The sequence below is a fragment of the Cibotium barometz genome, chromosome 16 (genome assembly GCF_041138505.1).
Source record: "Cibotium barometz isolate CiBa-2024 chromosome 16, ASM4113850v1, whole genome shotgun sequence".
NCBI lineage: Eukaryota > Viridiplantae > Streptophyta > Polypodiopsida > Cyatheales > Cibotiaceae > Cibotium > Cibotium barometz.
Window position 1 is genome coordinate 3,415,456 of NC_141061.1, and position 20,295 is coordinate 3,435,750.

General features: G+C 43.4%; 1 protein-coding gene across 1 annotated transcript in view; it reads left to right on the forward strand.

Moving 5' to 3' along the window:
- Positions 1 to 6,670: 6,670 nt before the first annotated feature.
- The window catches only part of LOC147630266 (U2 small nuclear ribonucleoprotein A'-like), a 50,342-nt gene continuing 36,717 nt past the window's right edge, over positions 6,671 to 20,295 (forward strand). The window contains exon 1 of the mRNA XM_086810108.1: positions 6,671 to 6,869. Within this exon, the coding sequence (XP_086666234.1) occupies positions 6,788 to 6,869 (82 nt within the window). The 5' untranslated portion in view covers positions 6,671 to 6,787. The remainder of the gene's footprint in view (positions 6,870 to 20,295) is intronic.

Consider the following 20,295-nt stretch of genomic DNA (forward strand, 5'->3'; position numbering starts at 1 on the left):
CCAAGTTTAAAGATCCCTCCTCATAGCTCCGTCCTCTCATGGCCCTTGAGATGTTCCAGTGCATATGAAAGGGGCTATTAGGGGTCTCTCAGTTTATCCCCCCCCCCCCCCCCCCGCTGTCAAAATTTGCCCTCGCCATTGCGCCACTCTCATGGAGGAGGAAGAGCCGATATAGCATGGAGGAGGAAGAGCCAATATAGCATGGACGACGTCAGCCTGGACTCCAACTTCATGAGGACTCTAGTTGCCACTTCTTCATGGAGAGCGTGGACATCAATCTAGACACTAAGAGAAGGAGAGGCCTTTACCTCCAAGCTCCCTCGCAACAACAAGAAGAAACGCAACATCATCTTTGCCACCATGAAGGAGCAAGAGTTTAAGAGTGTGGTTGGTGGTAAGAGTAGGAGGCGACCCATGGGTGCAACATCCACTTCCTCCATCTCCTCCCTTCTGTCTCGCCATCATCAATCAGGGGGCATATTCATGAAGGAGGTCAATAAGGTACATAAACTTGGAGGCTTTGAGGTTAGTGTCCGATCGGCGGGCCCATCTCAGCAAAGTACATGTTGATAAGCTTGGCCACCTTCATGATACCACACTGCCTGCAAATGTTGCTACTATTACTGATAGGTCACCAGCACATGCTGCACAACGTTCGCCATCGAATAGGCCGTCTCGCGCTACTCCACCCACGGGTGAAACACCACTACATTCCTTGTAGTAGGACAACCAAAATCGTCTATGGCGCTCCTTTTCTTTCCCCTTTAGATCCCTCTCTGCAACGCAAGTAATGGGCATAGGCGGATGAGCCCTTGTAAGGGCCTCGATGTCATCGATGACTCTATAGTAGTGTTACGGTAATTAAATTATTATTGGGTGTCCAATAAGTAAAAAGAATATCTTGGGTGACCCAAGTGTGATTAATTTGGTTGTGAGTGAATCCAACCAACTGTGACATGTGTGACGCATATAAGAATGTATGAGTTTTGATTGTGAGTGAATCCAATCAACTCTTTTGAATTAATGAGGGTTAGTTGTGAGTGAATCCAACCAGCTCGAAACATGTGGTATACTTTGTGAATACGTGTGACGCGTATGAAAACACTGAGTGAATCCAATGTAGGAGTTTGATTGTGAGTGAATCCAATTAACTCTAAGACACGTGTGATGCATGTAAAGGTTTTGTGAGTTTGATTGTGAGTGAATCCGATCAACTTTAAGACACGTGTGATGCATGTGAGGATATGTGGGAGTGAATCCACTTAAATACATAATGACACTGTGAGTGAATCCAATGTGGGAACAATTAATGTGTTTGATCACTCGTGTGTGCTGATAGTTACAACCGAGGACAATTGTCTTCTCAAATGGGAAGACTATCACGGGAGTGAGATTTTTCATAATATTTTATCATGGGAGTGAATCCAATTAATTATGTGTGATGCATGTATGGTTCATGTGTGAAGCATGGTAGTAGTGAATGATTTCCATTTGTTAGAATTATTTTTATGAGTGATTCCAAAGTAATTGTGATCTAACATTGTGGACTATGTTGAGTATAGATCATGAGATCGAGACAACCAAGGTGGACATTGGACGTAATTATTATACATATGTTAGGCAAGGTTTATTTTTTATGAGATGCTTTAAAAGCATTGGACTAAGGTTCAATTTTGTAAAAAGCCCAATTTTGGAAAAGCTATGCTATTTATAGCTCCAAGGTCTAAATTTATTAATATAATTTAAATACCATGTATGGGAGTGGAACCACACATGTCGGGGGGGAGATTGCACCCAATCTTGTGTTCTTTGATTTTATGCTCTTGATTTATGCTTTGATGTTATGGTTTATTTCTTTTATTATTTAATTTGTGGAATAATCTAATCTCCATGTACCATGGTCCTGTAACAGCGGTATGAGAGCACGAAAAATTCAAGTATTGAATTTGGGTCATGGGAGAGTTGAAGAAAAATCAAGAAATTGATTTTTACTCAAAGGTTATTAGCTTGGAGAAAATTTGAAGGCTTTTCAACAAATTCAAAATACTTGCACAAGAAGAGCACAATTTGCAGCAAGGGTACAAAGGCTTTAGACAAAGACAAGATTCATTCAAAAATCTAGGAGATAAAGAACAGAAGGTGTGGAAGACCTTTGGGCAAAAGAAGGCATGGTTATGTGAATTTTGTACACCCTTGGATGTGATTGAAGATCAAGGGCAAGGAAAGAAGGTGGAAAACCACAAGTTGATTTGCATAAACTACCCTCTTCATCAAAAAGTGGTTTTCATGGATTCTCAAGCTCTTCCTAATCTGTCTGTACGTATGAAACGGGCATGAGAAGGAGGCTTTGGTCCAAATTTTGGATTAGTAAGCCAGTGAAAACATCCAATTTCGATAATGGATGGCTATAGTGGGCTCAAAAGTGCTTTACAAGCATAGAAATTAATCCGCTTTTCTCTTCTCACACTTGCAGGAAATCAAGAAAAATTGAAGAATTTAAAAGGCCAAAATTTTATTTATTTATACTTCTTCTCTCCCTCTCTTCAATTCATGGGCGATGACTCCTCCTTCCTCCCTCCAATTTGCGCTACATGTTGAAGGGTGATTTCCTTCTGTGCAGGCCGCAAATGCATGCTAGGGGATGGATCATTTATAAAGCTTAATATAAATTAAGCTTTATAAATTATTAATATTATTATCATTTTCCCCTTCTCTCCAAATCACGCTATGCGCAGGGGTGAAATTCTTTTTTTTGTTTTGTTTGTTTTCTGCAGTACACGATGCGCCGTTCAGCCCATGAGGGTAGCTATTGATTAGATGAAGCTTATTACAAAGCTTTGTTAGTAAAGATTTGAATAAAGTTCACACTTAAAAGCTTTACAATTTAAAGCTTTAATAGTTAAAAAAAAAGCTTAATTGATAAGCTTATACAAGCTTTATAATTCTTAAACTCAAAAGCTTTCAAGATATTAAAGAAGAAAGGGAGTTCAGCTATTGGGGAAAGTTAAGTATTATCAAGATTGTAAATTTTTTTTTTAAATGAAACTTCTTCATATTATTTGGAAGCGTCTTGCAACAAATGTTTTCGGCGTTATTTCTCGGCAATATTTTTAAGGATTTTTCGAAGCAACTTTGAACGGGCTTCTTTTTGAATTGTTGACATCAAGGCGATAATTGGATTATTATTTTTATTGGACACCATCGACTTCAAGTGCTTCAACAAGACTTCTTTCGAAATACACGGGAGTCACATAAGCTTACTATCTTTTCTATTTTATTTTTGCATTTCCATATTATTTTACTTGCTTTTTTTTAAATGGCAATCTATCCACAACCCCCTACTATTATCCAAGATCAAGTAAACGCACTTCAAGCTCAGTTGTCAAGTGAGAAAAGGCAAAGAGAAGATTTTGAACGAAAATTTACTCGGCAAGAAGCGAAGACGTGCATATTCCGAATCTGATTCTTTGGATTTTGAGAAGGACCCTATCCAAAGGACTCTGCGAGCTACTCTCAAAGCTCAAGAGTCTTGAAAGGGACATAAGATTAACAGAAAGGCTTTTATTTTTCATGATTATGATGGCAAAAAGGACGTACACGTCATAGTTGCATGGTTGAGCCAGCATGATGATTATTTTTCTGGAGAAATTTTTTTTGAGAAGGATAAGGTTAAATGTGCTACTAATCATTTGGTAGGCAGTGCAGCTCTTTGGTGGAATGTTATTAGACAGGGCAAATGCAAACCAAAGTCATGGAAAGACTTCCATAAGCTAATCAAGAAGGATTTCTTACCTCCATCATATAAGAGTAAAGCCAGACAGTAATGGGATATTTTTAGACAGCTCGAAAAGGAGAACATATTAGCGTATGTTTATAGATTTTGGCAAACTTTATTGCAACTTCAAGCTATAGAGAAAGGGCATGAAAAAGAGCAAAGGAGAAAGTTCATAGCCGCAGGTCTCAAGCCAGTTTTATTAGAGCAGAAGTGAACATGTTTCATTCTCGTTCTCTTAGCAATGCCGTCTCTCTAGCAACATACTGCGAGAAAAAAAATAGATTTCCGAGGGATACTACAGTGACAGATTCTCATATTCTTCCGTCTTCTCGATCTACACATTTTGAGAAGCTTCAGCACAAAGATAAAATAGAGAAACACAATGGTCCACAAGTGAATGGAAAGAATACTGAAGCTGCAAAGAAGACCAATAATGGAGATAAAAAATTGCGTGTGATTACATGCTACAGATGCGACAAAGAAGGACATTATGCAGATGAGTACCTAGAAAAGAAAAAAAATCGAGTTACGGTCATAAACGTTGTTGAGACGAAGACAAAGGCAACCAACCTAAACAAAAAGACCAATAATGGAGATCAAAAATTGCGTGTGATTACATGCTACAGATGCAACAAAGAAGAACATTATGCAGATGAGTACCCAGAAAAGAAAAAGAATCGAGTTACGGTCGTAAACGTTGTAGAAGACAAAGACAAAGGCAACCAACCTAAACAAGAGGTACTCTCAACCATGATTTTTACCACTAGAGAGGTAAGCCTAAAACTCATACTTATGCATTGTTTAATTTTATTATATATATAGTTAAATTCAAATATAATGGTCAAGATGGTGCAATGATTGATATGTACTTTCTATACACAGAAGAAAATACATATTAGACCATTCACTATCAGGATTTGAGTGAACTAACAATGATGCACATATGTTTTTCGACTGATCACCCCGAAGAATATATGTAACTTATTGTTATTCAATCTTTAAACTTTAACATCTCATTTAATACACTTTCTTCAAATCATTCTCTTTTCTATTTCAAATAAGGTTAACTAGGTGTCTGTGAAAGATACTTGTATTGGTGTCTGTGAGAGATACTTGTGTCAGTGTTTGTGAAAGATACTCATACTGGTGTATGTCAAGGATACTCTTTTGATGTCCGAGATGGATAATCTAAGTGATATTTATCTGTACGGATAACTTATCACAATCTAGTGTTGAGAGGGATTCTATTTATGACGAATTTATATTCTGACTCTCTTCACTTGCTAATTAAATACGCAACTGAGGTCAGTTACAACCGGAATACGAGGGAATATTATGGTAATTAATTTATTATTGGATGATCTAATAAGTAAAAAGAATATCTTGGGTGACCCAAGTGTGATTAATTTGGTTGTGAGTGAATCCAACCAACTGTGACATGTGTGATGCATGTAAGAATGTGTGAGTTTGATTGTGAGTGAATCCAATCAACTCTTTTGAATTAATGAGGGTTAGTGAATCCAACCAGCTGTGACACGTGTGAAACATGTGGTATACTTTGTGAATACGTGTGACGCGTATGAAAACATTGTGAGTGAATCCAATATAGGAATTTGATTGGTGAGTGAATCTGATTAACTCTAAGACACGTGTGATGCGTGTAAAGGTTCTGTGAGTTTGATTGTGAGTGAATCTGATCAACTTTAAGACACGTGTGATACATGTGAGGATATGTGGGAGTGAATCCACTTAAATACATAATGACATTGTGAGTGAATCCAATGTGGAAACAATTAATGTGTTTGATCACTCGTGTTGTGTGCTGATAGTTACAACCGAGGACGATTGTCTTCTCAAATGGGAGGACTATCTCACGGGAGTGAGATTTTTCAGAATATTTTATTATGGGAGTGAATCCAATTAATTATGTGTGATGCATGCATGGTTCATGTGTAAAGCATGGTAGTGAATGATTTCCATTTGTTAGAATTATTTTTGTGAGTGATTCCAAAGTAATTGTGATCTAACATTGTAGACTATGTTGAGTATAGATCATGAGTTCGAGACAACCAAGGTGGACATTGGACGTAATTATCTAGCCAAGCACATGTGTGCTAAATATTTAATTTTGTATGGTTTAGCCCATTGTACATATGTTGGGCAAGGTTTATTTTTTATGAGATGCTTTAAAAGCATTGGAATAAGGTTCAATTTTGTAAAAAGCCCAATTTTGGAAAAGCTATGCTATTTATGGCTCCAAGGGCTAAATTTATTAATATGATTTAAATACCGCGTGTGGGAGTGGAGCCAGACATGTTGGGTGGGAGATTCCACCCAATATTGTGTTCTTTGATTTCATGCTCTTGATTTATGGTTTATTTCTTTTATTATTTAATTTGTGAAATAATCTAATCTCCATGTACCATGGTCCTGTAACAAGTAGCCCTAGTAGGAGGAGACTAAAACGTTAGGAGCAGTAGGCGGCCTCCCCCTCTTGAGCGCAGGGGCACCCTCTTCGGCGACTAGGCTATTGCCGACGGTAAGGATCCCTATAGACTCTCTCTCTATCAGGCTGGGAATGGGATGGAGCTTGCAAACGTAGCTGCATGTAGACTCGCTCTCTATCAGTCTGGGAATGGGATGGTGCTTGCAAAGAGAGGGCACTTAGACTCTCTCTCTATCACACGATTTACACACACCTGCAATCTATCGTCCTGCTCGCGACTAGTGTAGTCAGGCTACATACACAACGGTGTAGCTTCTAACAAATATAGCTTTTGACCAATGACCAATGACCAATAGAGCCTCTTCACACTTGGCAGGCGTGACCAGGTGTGATGGTCACGCTTGCCAGTTTCTGCTTTGGCAGCTCTTTAACAAAAAAAGAAGAAAATAGCTTGAGTAATAAGAGATAGAAATTCTTGTATTTAGAAAATAATATCGCCGTAAAGGTAGCGCAGAGCTGTGGTGGTATTTTGAATCGATTGCAGAGCTGTTACCTAGGGTACGACCATGGTGCGATTGACAGCCGACCTCATCTTGGGCTCCCCCCAGTACTTCAATGCTGTGCGGGAGAGAGAAATCGACCTTCGAGGTAGCTTTTGCTTCAGAAATTAGAGTTAGCGTCTCGAAAACTAGGTCTAGGGTTTCGCGACAGAGATTAGTCATGCTGCGAAATACATCAGTGCCTATATATGGCGAGAACACGAAAACTAGGATTTACTTGCACCTCAGTGGCCGTGGCTGAACGAAAAAAATGGTTAATGGTATTTTTGTATGGTCTTTCCATGTAGACCCCATCTCCATTTGCACTTAGCTTATGCTTTAAACTTGTAAAAGCCAAGCTGAGTTTTAGCTTGAGATCATGAGCATGTTTTTCCTTTCTTTAAAAATCACCATGCGTTATGCTTGTGCCTCTGTGTAAGTTATTTGTAATCTTGAATAGATCGTCCATTGTGGCTCTGTATTCTACCGTCTTCTATGGTCTCTCCTTGTGTCTACTGCAGTTTTCTTTATCAAGACTAGAACATGGCTTTCCTGTTGACGGAAAACATAGGCCGGTCCATCCCGCGTAGGTGGGTCTGTCTTCAATTGCTTGGAGTTGCTTTTGATGAGAGCCTCTTTTGTACTGGTGAAGAACCACCTGTTATGGCACCAACATCAATCACCAGGTCGGTTGTACTTTCCCTCTTATTTATGCTCTTGTGAACTTTGGATCCTTGTTCGAGATGATCCGCATCAAAAGCCCGTGCATTGTAACAACTCACGGATGAAAAACTTGGCCACCTCTTGGGCATTTGATTTGGAGGGGATGAGGTGTGTTTTCTTATTCAACTGATCCACCAATGTCAAAATGCAATTATTCGGGAATTACCGGCTCTTCGGCATCCCAACCAACAAATCCATAGAAAGATCTTGCCATGGAGCTTGGGATTAGCAGCTTGTTGTTGGTTTCTTGATGCATGGCTTGGACTTAGAACAGACTCGATACACTATTTGGGTTCTTCTGGTGTATAGGTGCTTGGTGTCCTCTATATCCCTCCCACACTCCCTTAGTGCGAAGGGTTGCAACACTCACCATCTCTTTCTCATTGGTGTTGGTTCTAGCTCTTCATCATGAATTCAACGGCATGCTATCCCGTATTGATGCAGTTATGGCGCCCATGTCTACTTGTCTTGCTAGGATACCCTGAGCTCTTAGTGTTCCAAATTTGGAGTCTATTGAGGCTCGTGCTTTTCAGCAAGGGCATGATGATCCTGCGAATGAAGTGGCGAAATTTTTTGGTATATGTTTTCAACTAGCAATGCTGGAGTGGAAAACTCAAGACATCATCTACAATCAGCAAGCCACCCATCAACAAGAGCATTGCTGCTAAGCACGAGCAGCACTCGGAACTCTTCTTAAGAGTCATGTCCTCCACACTTTCCCACTAGAATTGTTGTTATCCTCCATGGCCATAACAACTTCTTCTATAGGAATCTCCTTGCTTTTCTAATGCTAGAAAATGTGGTGGAAGGGTCTCTGGAAAGAATACTGTCGATGATGCAAGCAGCGTCTCTCCTACCGCTACATGCAAGTGTAGAATGATGACTTATGGACCAAGAGCGAAGCTCCCTCTAGTACATGCATCTCGGAACTCTTCTTGACACTTTCCCTCTAGAATTGTTGTTATCCTCCATGGCCTTAACAACTCCTTCTATAGGAATCTCCTTGCTCTTCTGCTGCTGGAAATTTTAGTTGGAAGGGTCTTTGCAAAGGAGACCGCTGATGATGCAAGTGGTGTCTCGCCTACCACTACACAGGTGTGTGATGACTTATGTCCCAAGAGCGAAGCTCCCTTTAGTACATCCTTACCTGCATCCAAAAGAGTGAAAAACCCTGTGCTGTCCTTGCTTGTGTTTTGCTTCAATTGCTTGCCTTGGGACTGAAGCATGCACATTGTCTTGAGGAGATAGTATGATGGGCAGCAAGGCACCTATATATAGGACCTGAAGATGATGTTAGGCTAGTCCTATAGGCTATTTTCGGCAAATTGGACAAAGTATGTAAAAGTATTTTTTTCTCCTTTTTTTGTGAGCTTCTTTCTTTCACTAGTAGCCTCTTTTTCCATGTATTTTGTGCACCCAATTGGGTTCGCATGGGCTGCGTTTGACGATGGCACATGGCCCCTCAAATAATAATTAGTAGTCTTATTGATGTTGGATGGAAAAGGCTTTCGCACAACTAAACACTTACCAACCCGATTATTGTTCTCCTGATCAATGGTATAATAAATTGCCTAGGGACATGTGTACATCATTACAGCTTGCAAGTGGGTTACATATGACTTGTGCGGGACTTGAATATGACTTTTGAGTCCTTATATTGACGGGACCCTAGACCTAGGTGGTGCTTGTCCCTGGACAAGGGCTCCGATCATGCATAGTGCCCGTCAAAATGGTGTCCTAAGCGTACTGACTAAGCAGAATGTCCACGTGGCATCCTAGTACAACAGGTGTGCATGTGACATCCCATCCTACTTATGTTGTTGACGAGACTATCGTTGCTTCTGGACAAGCCATTAACAATGTTGGATCTTTCTTGTAGAACTTCTTGTAAACTTTTGGAGGGTTGTCTACAACGGGATCTGAAATTGTCGCCTTCTTAACTTGACTTGCATGCAAAGATCCCTTTCGATTCTTCTTCTTCATTGGTATCCATTGGTAGATGGCGGACTCCTCCTTGATTTGACTTAGTTGTGGACAAAGCTGCTTCGTAGTATCCAACCCCTAGACTTCTCAATGTTGCTTATGACTGGGCGACTTTCTAGTTCTATTCGAACATATCATCTGTCAAATCCCCACGGATCATCCCTCGTGATCGATCTTGGTTCGAAACTCGAATCCTGCAAACAAACGAACACAAACAAGCATGGGGGTGCAGGCCTGACTCACCTCCCAACCATGACAGCCGTGGGCAAGCCCACAATCTTGGCTGTCCCCACCGAGCCACGAGCTGAGCTAACTAGGTTGACGTACCGACCAATCTCCTCCTCGCGACGTCCCATACCGCCACGAAACTGCCCTCGCGGGCCTCGAGACTGCTGCCGGCCTTGGCTGCATAAAGCAGGTGCACGTCTGCACTAGATCCAGGCTCCAAGACCATAGAGCTCTCACAAACTCGCGAGACTCTCTATAATACAATAACTAACCTTGGCCACCCTTTTATAGGCTCTTGGCCGGTCATCGGGCGTCCACACTTGGCCGCCCGCCCGTCCATACTTGGGTGCCCGCCCGTTAGTATATCCCTAACTCAGCTCGTCAATCAGCCTGCCTAGTTCCAAGCTTCCCCAAGCCTCGAAACTAGTCTTGCATGCGTATAGCACACGGTAGATACCCACTGTGCACATGACATACTCCCCTTCCTCTAAGAGCTCACTCCTGAGCTCACTAAAAAGCCAGGGTAATCTCTCTGAAGAGAAGTCAATGTCTCCCATGTAGCGTCCTCCTCAACACGATCCTTCCACTTGATCTTGTATTCCGTGATAAGCGTATGACGCAATCTTCGTTCACGAAAGCCAAGAATCTTTTCAGGTTCGTGCGGAACAAATGTCATGTCCTGGACATCTATAATTTCTTGAGGAGTAACTAACTGATCTGCTCCACCCAGCACTTCCTTAAGTCTACTGACATGAAATACAGGATGAACTTTCACATGAGAAGGCAAATCCAATTCATATGCAACTGAACCAATCCGTCGTGTAACACGAAATGGTCCACAGTATCTAGGGGATAATTTCGGAGATCTACCTGTCCGTAAAGTCTCGGAATCTTTCGGAACTCGCAAATACACCATCGTTCCTTCAGAGAACTCTCTAGGTGAACGATGTCTATTAGAATAAAACCTGTCTCGGTCTTGAGCACTTCTAATAGATTCCTTTGCAACTTGTAACATTTCCTGCATATCTTGCAAAAAATTACGTGCTGCATCATGCTGAAGTCCTGAGAATCCTACTGTAACAGGTGATCTTGGTTGAAAACCGTACATAAGCATGAAAGGACTAAACCCTGTACTCGTATGCTTAGTACTGTTGTATGCAAATTCTAACATAGGAAGATAATCCTCCCATGAACTTTGTCTTTTGGATACATATGCTCGAAGCATATCCTCCAAAATCTGATTCACTCTTTCAGTCTGGCCATCAGATTGAGGATGATCAGAGGAACTCAAATTCAAAGTTGTTTCCAATTTCTCGAAAACAAGTTTCCAAAAGTCACTCGTAAACTTAGAGTCCCTATCACTGACTATGTCCTGCGGTAACCCGTACAGTCTAAACAATTGCTCGATAAACTGCCGAGCTAATTGCGTAGCTGTAATAGTCTTCCGGGTCGGTAAAAATCTAGCCATCTTTGTCAAGCGATCTACCACAACCCAAATAGAATCGTGGCCTTGATGTGTTCTTGGCAATCCGGTAATAAAATCCATGGAAATACTTTCCCACTTATTACCTGGGATTTGCAAAGGATGCAACAACCCAGCCTGTCTAAAGCATTCAGCTTTATTTGCCTGACAAATCTGACACTTGAGAACATAATCTTCTACATAACCTTTCATCTTCGGCCAATAAAAAGTGTGTTTCACTAATGATAGTGTCCTGTGTACCCCAGGGTGTCCGGCAGAAGGGGCGTCATGACACTCCCTCAGAATCTTGGACCTAATGTCCGGGATCTGTGGTACACAAATTTTGTCATTACGGAATAGTAAACCATTCCGAATCATCCACTGACCTCCTGCAGCCTGAATGGTAGACTGCGCAGTCACCGAGTCTTGGTCAATCAATGAGCTCCCGTCCTGGATCTTCTGCCAAAATGGACCAAAATAACTATCAGTCCTGCAAAGCCCTCTCAATGACTGAAATAAGTCAGTAGAAATCTCGGTGAACGACAAAGAATTCACCTCTCTAATCCGACTAAGCGCATCTGCAATATTATTCATGGACCCTTTCCGATAACGGATCTCAAAATCAAAATCTTGCATTAACTCTGCCCAACGAGCTTTCCTTCCTCTCAAATCATCCGCATCACACACATACTTGATTGACTGATGATCAGTCAATACCACAAACTTGGAGCCATATAAATAATGTCTCCAAACCTTGAGAGCATGAATCACAGCATAAAGCTCCTTCTCAAGGGTTGGCCAACGAGATTGAGTGTCGTCTAGCTTTTTACTTTCAAAAGCAACCGGTCTACCATCTTGAAATAAAGCAGCCCCAATAGCATAGTCACTGGCATGAGTTTCAAGAACATAAGGCCGACTAGGATCAGGCAATGCTAAGATAGGTGCTTCCTTGACTTTATCTTTCAAAAGTCTGAAGGCCATATCCAAATCGTTATTCCAAGTGATAGGCTGATTGGACTTACGTCCACGACCTTTCAATAAGTCGGTCATCGGTAGTGTGAGCTGAGAGTACTCCCGTACAGATTTCCTAAGAAAAACAACAAAACCGAGAAAAGAACGAAGTTGTTTCACTGTTCGCGGTATAGGCCAGTCCAAAACCTTCTGAACTCGGTCATAGTCAATGCTCAATCCATCTCTAGTGATCTTGTGTCCCAAGTAAATGATGTCGGTCATAAAGAACTCACATTTACTCATCTTGGCATATAGTCGATTCTGTCTTAAATTAGCTAAGACAATCGTGAGGTGTCTGACATGATCCTCAAGAGTACGACTATAAATCAAAATATCATCCAGGAACACCACCACAAATTTTCCCAAATGTTCACGAAAAAGATCGTTCATCATTTGCTGGAAAGTGGCTGGAGCATTGGTTAACCCAAAAGGTAATACGAGAAACTCGTAATGGCCATACCTAGTCCGAAAGGCGGTTCTTTCGACATGCCTTTCATGAATACGTATCTGGTGATAGCCAGTACGCAAATCTATCTTCGTGAAATATTTCGCTCCTGCTAACCGGTCAATTAGGTCATCTGATCTAGGGAGAGGATAACGGTTCTTAATGGTCAGCTTGTTCAATCTTTTGTAATCTATACACATTCGCCAAGTATTGTCCTTCTTTCTCCTAAGCAACACAGGTGCACCCCAAGGTGATTTACTTGGACGGATTTGGCCCATCCTCAAATAATCTTCGAGTTGTTTAGCCAACTCATCTTCCTCAGCTTGGCTCATCCTATAAGGTGGAATACTCACAGGATGAGCACCAGGGATCAAGTCAATACGATGATCTACTGCCCGTTCAGGTGGTAAACCCGGTGGCAATTCCTTAGGAAATACATCTTGAAACGAATCAAGTATCTTCTGTAATTCTTTGCTTTCAAACACACTTAATTCATTCACATCCAATGAAGGGATGAGAAAAGAAGAAAGTGGAATCAAGACACAATGGAAAGCGGTATACAAAGAAGAATTCATTATATTTCCAAAATCAATTGTATTTACAAGAGGTCCCTGAGAGGGATGGATACAATCACCTAAAATACTATACTTGGTGTCCCTATGCTGAAAAGAAAAAATATGACTAGACCAATCTATCTGGACATCAAGAGTCTTAAACCACTCAATCCCTAATAACAAGTCTACATTTTCCAGATGCATGACATAGCATTCCAGAGTATCTTTGTAGTCCTGAATCTGGATTGGAAGCATCTCGACCTTGCGATCCCAAACTTGTCTGCCCGCAGGTAGACGTACCTCATAGGTATGGTCGCTGAGTGTCGTGTCAAGACTCAATTTCTGCACAAGTTTGTAGTTAACAAAATTATGCGAACTGCCAAGGTCTAAAAGAATGTGAATTTTATGGCCATTCACTTCTCCATAAACTCGGAGAAGATCATGTATGCCAAATACCTTAGAATTGAACAGACAATCAGAACAAGTACTAGGGCGAGAAAGTACAGTAATTGACGTACCTGTCAAAGACAACTGGTTAGCTGCCTTTGGCTTGGGTCCTGCGTTTGACTTGGTACCCTTTTGCTTCGGGCACTCATTACGCATGTGTCCTTTTTCTTCGCAGATAAAACAACGTCCTTCCTTCTTGAGCTTCAAAGCCCTAAGGAGTCGTTTCTTCTTCGCTGGTGTCGAACTTGTATTCTTCGAAGGTTGGTCCGAAGACTTGCCTTCATTCGTGTTAGCCATAGATGCGGAGAACTTTCTTTTATGCTTGTTCCCCTGCTCGGTAACGGGTTTTGACTTGGAAGAGACCATCGTATCATCATAGATACGAGCTGAATGAATGGCCTCGTCCAATGTTTTACATTTGTTATTTTTAACCTGTAATCGGTACGAGTCGGGTAAACCAGCTACGAAAAACCCCAACAGAGTAGTGGGATCCATCTTTGTAGCCTTCATCTGCAAGTCACGAAACTTCTGGAGGTAGACCTCATAAGTGAGGTGCTGCGAGGTCATGGTCAAAGCTGAAAACCGGGCAACAACATCGTAGTCATCCTCTTTCTTGAGGAATTCTTTCTTGAAAATATCTTCAAATTGCGCCCAAGTCATTGGCTTTGGATTCAGTTCCTTCCACCAAAGCAAAGCTTTGCCGGACAGGAAACCTGCTGCTAACTGTATCTTCTTTCCATCATCATATGGATGAAACTGAAAGTGAACTTGCCACTTGTGTAGCCAAGTGTCCACGATCTCCTTGGTTTGCTACTTTTGCTCGCCCCCGAACGGTTCCGGAGTAATATTGGGGCCTAAAGCAGAAGCCAAGGTATCCATTCCCGAAAAAGTAGAGAGGGTAGTGGTTAATAGAGCGATGGAGTTCTGCAAAGCCTGCATCTGGGCTGCGATTTGTGCCTGACGTTCCGCTGAAGAAGCTTCGAGAGCTACTTTGAACTCTTGGAAATCTGATTTTGACACAAACTCGTCAAAAAGATCGGCGTCAGTGCCTTCCGTAGCCGGCAAGCCTTCGCGTTCCACGAGGGGCTCCAACTCTGATTCTTGGGTTGACATCGTGAAGAGGGTACGCGGAGAGAAAAGTCGATCTTTGCACAATGAAAGTGCGAGCGAACTCGAGAGCTTGAGAGCTTGAAAACTTGAGAACTCGAGAGATGTGTGGCAAGAAGCCCACTAGAGGGGGTTAATAAAGGTTTCCCAAAAGCCAAAAAAAAAAAAACTCGAAAAGCTATGCTTAGCTTTTGCTTTAGCTTTTGTGTTTTTTTTTCTCTTTTTTTTTTCTGGAATAAATATATATATATATATATTTTAATATATATATATATGGATATATATATTCGCTTTTCTTAAAAAAAATAAACACCTTTGGAAACCTTGGAGAGGGGAGGACTGTTAAACTTTAAAAAAAAAAATAAATTTAAACTCAAAAAAACGAAAGCTAAAAAAAACGTAGCTTTTCTTGTTTTTTTTTCTCCCCTGGATTCGCCCCCGTCAGTCCTCTGTAGGCGCATGCTTTTCCTCTCAGCGCTGACGTCTGCCTGCTGACGGCGAGTACTGGAGGCGTGACCCTGCCTGCCGCCGTCGGCTGCTGGTAGTTGCGCTGCACGCCAGCCTGCGCCTGACATCAGCTGCTGGAAATCGGCGCCTGCTAACGTAAGCTGGCCGCCTACAGGGCCTGGCTGGGACGCCTGCGTAGGCCTGGGCGCTGCCCGCCTGGCCTGTGCGCCGGCCTGGCCTGGGCACCAGCCCGCCTGGCCTAGGCGCTGCCTGGTAGACATGGCCGCCTGGCCACGTGGCTGGCTGCCCACACACACTGAGCCGCCTGCCAAATGAATCTCCTGCACAGACTCACACCCGCCAGCAGTTCTACGCTCGCTCTCTCTCTCATGCGCCAAAAAGCAATGAAAACAATAAACGTGCTTTTTTCTTCTTCTTTTTTTTTTTCTGTTTTCTCTTCCTGCAAGATATGCGACTGCACACAAGGCCTCTTCTTTGAAAAAGAAATCAACCCTATTACACTACCATCTCCCATCAACATGGGGTACTTTGATGAAGAAAAAACACATATCAAAACTGAAAACTGCAGTATGCATAGAAAAAACAGCAAGCTTTTTTAACACATACCGTACTTCGACCTCTTCTTCTCTACCTACCGACTTGCTCGTTCACGAGGTATGCTCTGATACCACTGTCAAATCCCCACGGATCATCCCTCGTGATCGATCTTGGTTCGAAACTCGAATCCTGCAAACAAACGAACACAAACAAGCATGGGGGTGCAGGCCTGACTCACCTCCCAACCATGACAGCCGTGGGCAAGCCCACAATCTTGGCTGTCCCCACCGAGCCACGAGCTGAGCTAACTAGGTTGACGTACCGACCAATCTCCTCCTCGCGACGTCCCATACCGCCACGAAACTGCCCTCGCGGGCCTCGAGACTGCTGCCGGCCTTGGCTGCATAAAGCAGGTGCACGTCTGCACTAGATCCAGGCTCCAAGACCATAGAGCTCTCACAAACTCGCGAGACTCTCTATAATACAATAACTAACCTTGGCCACCCTTTTATAGGCTCTTGGCCGGTCATCGGGCGTCCACACTTGGCCGCCCGCCCGTCCATACTTGGGTGCCCGCTCGTTAGTATATCCCTAACTCAGCTCGTCAATCAGCCTGCCTAGTTCCAAGCTTCCCCAAGCCTCGAAACTAGTCTTGCATGCGTATAGCACACGGTAGATACCCACTGTGCACATGACATCATCTCTAGAGGGTTGACATCACCTTTTTTCATGCTCATTTTATGAGACCTTGCAATGGCATATTTAGCAGATATTATTTGAGATTTTTCTACCATTTTTAAAGTCATTTTATAGCATTTTATGCTACTGGACAGCTGTCAGCCTACTACAGCTGGCCTACTAGCTTTCTGGAGGGATATATAAGGGTGCTAACCCTTCCCCTCACTTTTCATCCCATTCTTGCGTATGTGTTGGAGGTCATTGGTTGTAGCAACAGTCTCTTATGCTTGTAAGCACCTACGGGCTTCCCTCGTGCTCATTTTCAGCAATAATCAATGGTTTCCAGCCTTCTACAGTTTGTGCTTTGGGCCTACAACGTGTGATGCTCTTTCTTTCATGGTATTAGAGCCAAACGCTGATCCACAGGTAAGAAACTGTTGCTTTCTGATTGGAGCAGAGGCTTCATCATTGTGCTGCATTTTTTGCATCTGCATCTGCATTGCTGAATTGCTGCATTTTTTATGTTGGAGGCTGAAGCTCTCTTCTCGGTGCTGAGGACAGGGTTCTTGAGAGATTTTCTTTCTCTATTTCTCTTTTCCCACCCTCCCACCCTTTCTTCTTTTCTCCCCCCTTGTTGTGCACAGGTTGAGAGGAGGCTATTTGCTATTTTTTTTACAGCCCTCTTTCTTTAGAGAAGGTTTCTTGTCAGAGGACATGGCTTCAAGAGATTTGTCTTGTGCTGGTCCTTCTCCTGTTGATACTCCAGCTCCTTCATTGCCTGGATCCCTTGCTCTCGCTCCCCAGGTGGTTTCTCTTCCCAATCTTTCTTCTCTGAGTTTCTTTCATCCGGGTCTTGCTCCCATCCCTACCCATATACCTTCCTACAATCCTTCCCAAGTCTGTGACTCCATGAAGCTTACAGCAATCAACTATCACACATGGTCTTTCTACACTCAGTTATTGCTGGAAGGAGCCGGCGTGTGGATGGCTATCTCCACACCTCACTTGGTGGACCCTGCTTTGAGAAGCATATTGGATGCTCGGGCTCGTCTTATCATCATCCATTGCATGACTCCATCTATACAGGCACAGTTTGTCGATCTTTGCTTGTGTTGGAGTACGGGACTATTGATGAAGGCATTGAATACGATCTTCAAAGCTTGAAAAAAGAATAACTATCCTCCAACCATAGTAACAAAAAACCTTGTTTCTAGCTTTGGAAACCTTGAAACGGTTTTTAAAAACCTCGAAACCTCTCTAGTACGATAGTTTCGCCCGAATTTTAGGTTTCGTTCTCTCTCTCTCTCTCTCTCTCTCTCTCTCTCTCTCTCTCTCTCTCTCTTCCCCCCCTTGATTTTTTTGAAATTCTTTTTTATTTTTGTTTTTCTTCCATATCCTTCTCATTACCTTCCTTCCCTCTTCTTCTCTTGCCTCCCTCCTCTCGTTTTCCATCTTCTGCCACTTCTTTCACCTCTACTCCTCCTTCCTTCATTCTCTTCTTCTCTCTTCTTCTTCTTCTCTCTTCTTCTTCCTTTCTCTTCTTCTCTCCTCTTCTCTTCTTGTTCTTTTCTCTTCTTCTCTTGTCTTCTTACCTCTTTTTTTTCATACACCATCCTTCAATGTCTTAAATCTTTTCCAATTTCTACCTTCTCTTCTTCAATTTCTTAAGAGTCCTTGATTGAATCACTTGTGGCATCTAATCAAGCAAAATGTCAGAATACGCAGCGGAGATGATGACCAAGTCTTGGAACACAAGAGCAAAAGCAAAAACGCAGGCAGAAAAACAGCACAAGAGAGAGACAGATGTAGGCGTGTAACTCTGCTCTATATACACAAGAAGATCCCGAGATATGATACAAATAAGGCATGGGGGCTGAGGACCTATATATACTCCCCTAGAGGGCAGTCGGCCAGCATCAGGAAAGCCCACGACTGAGGAATATGTCCACGACTGCTGAAAATAGCAGTCGGCCAGCTACAGATGCCTCCGCCTAGACAGAACAAGTCGGCCAGCACTCTGACAGCCCACGACTGATGTAGATCCAGTCGGCCAGCTTCAGAGTGCTCCTGGCATCACCTGGCAGCCCTCCCAAGCCTCAGAAAAATGGGAAAAAATAGGGGAAAAATACGGAGTGTGGGGAAAAATGGGAAAACACCTCATAAGGGCGGGCACACCCACAACAAAGGCCCTGGTGTATGAAACTAGACAGGAGATGACTTCTAACACCCCCTCTCAGCTCCTGGCTGTGTAACCAACCACTGGGAGCTGGGGTGCCGCCTGAGCAAATCCTGAGAGCGACTTCGTGAAGAGGTCCACCGTACTGTCCTCCGTCGAACAGAACTCCAGCAAGATGTCATCAGCAACGATCTGTTCACGAACAAAGTGCCTCTGGATGACCATGGGTTCCTCCAGTGGAAGCCCAAACCTGCAATGTAACCTCCTCCTGCTCCGTAAAACTGCTCCTGGGCCATAAGTAGATCCCCTCGTGTCCGAATCTCCTCCCCAAACCGAGTCACTCCAACCGCGGAGTCGGACTCCATCCAGCAATCCCCCTCTTGTGTACAAGAGTCCATGATCCTTCGCATGCCGCAGAAACCACAGGAAACGCAATCCTGCCTCCCAAAGAGACATCTGCAACCAAGAGCTCAACTGCCTCATCAGGAAGCTCCCGTCCAATCCGGTGTCCATCAACCAGATCCATGAACCATACAGCTTCTGAATCACAGAGACATCACACTGCTCACAAGGATCAACACCTGTTACGGTGCACAAACAAGTCCTGGAAGCCTGATGAAACCTGTCAACCACCCCCTCTGAATCCGGAACCACAAAGCCTGGAGAAACCACCTCCTTCTGCAAGTAATCACCTGTCACCTGCCTGGCTTTTCGAAAGGTCCCCGTGGAAAGAACATCCTTAACTACTGGAAGTGCTATGTCCTGAACACGACGAGACATCAGAGCATAAGTGACCTGTTCAGCTTCCTCTGACTCACGAACACAAGAACTACCAACCTCAGTACTGGAAAGTTCCTGCCAACTGCTGCCATCTACTGGCAAGCTATCCACCATCTGGTCCCGGAAAGCCCGCACCTGCAGCGTATCCACACTTGAGTAGCTATTACCACACTGCCACTCATCACAATCTTGAGGACTTGGGAGAGAGAGTGCTGAAAGCCTGTAAACTCCATTCTCCACTTCTCCTTCCCAAACCACTTGGCCTGATGCTTTGTCCCGGAGAGCAACAAAATGCTCATCAAACTCCACCCGTACGCTAGTCTTGCAAACCTGATGCACTGACAACAGATGAAAACCAAGTGCCGGAACATACAACACCTGGGAGGAATGCTTCCCCCCTCTGCCATCGGGAACTATCTCCATCCTGCCCTCACTGTGAACTGGGATAGTGGACGTATCCCCAGTAAGTATCTGACCAGAAAGCCTGCAGAGATCCTGTAAACCGGAACGGGAAGGAGTCATGTGCCTGGAAGCACCACTATCGAGAATCCACTCCCGAGTATCCGTTGCGGAGAGTCCTCCAATCTCCTCCCTGCCTGAAGAAAATGAAGCATCGGTGTCCATCACCTCCAGGTGCACAAAAGCCGGAGTCTTCATGATTGCTGAGGAGTCTTCACCCTTCTCGATCTTCCGCTTGGGACACTGTCTCCAGTAGTGGCCTTTCTCGCCACAATCATTACAGGTCCTCTCTGCCTTCAGCTTCTCGCGGTCAGCATCGGACTTCTTCTCAGAAGACTTCTCCGATGAAGCCTTCCCTTTGCCCGAGTTACGGCCTTTCGACCGTTGGCCAGTAAAGGCCTCCGAACCTCCACCCTGAGGAGGGTTCGTGAATCGTTCCTCCTGGTCCAGGACCATGGGCACAAGCTCCTCCCACGT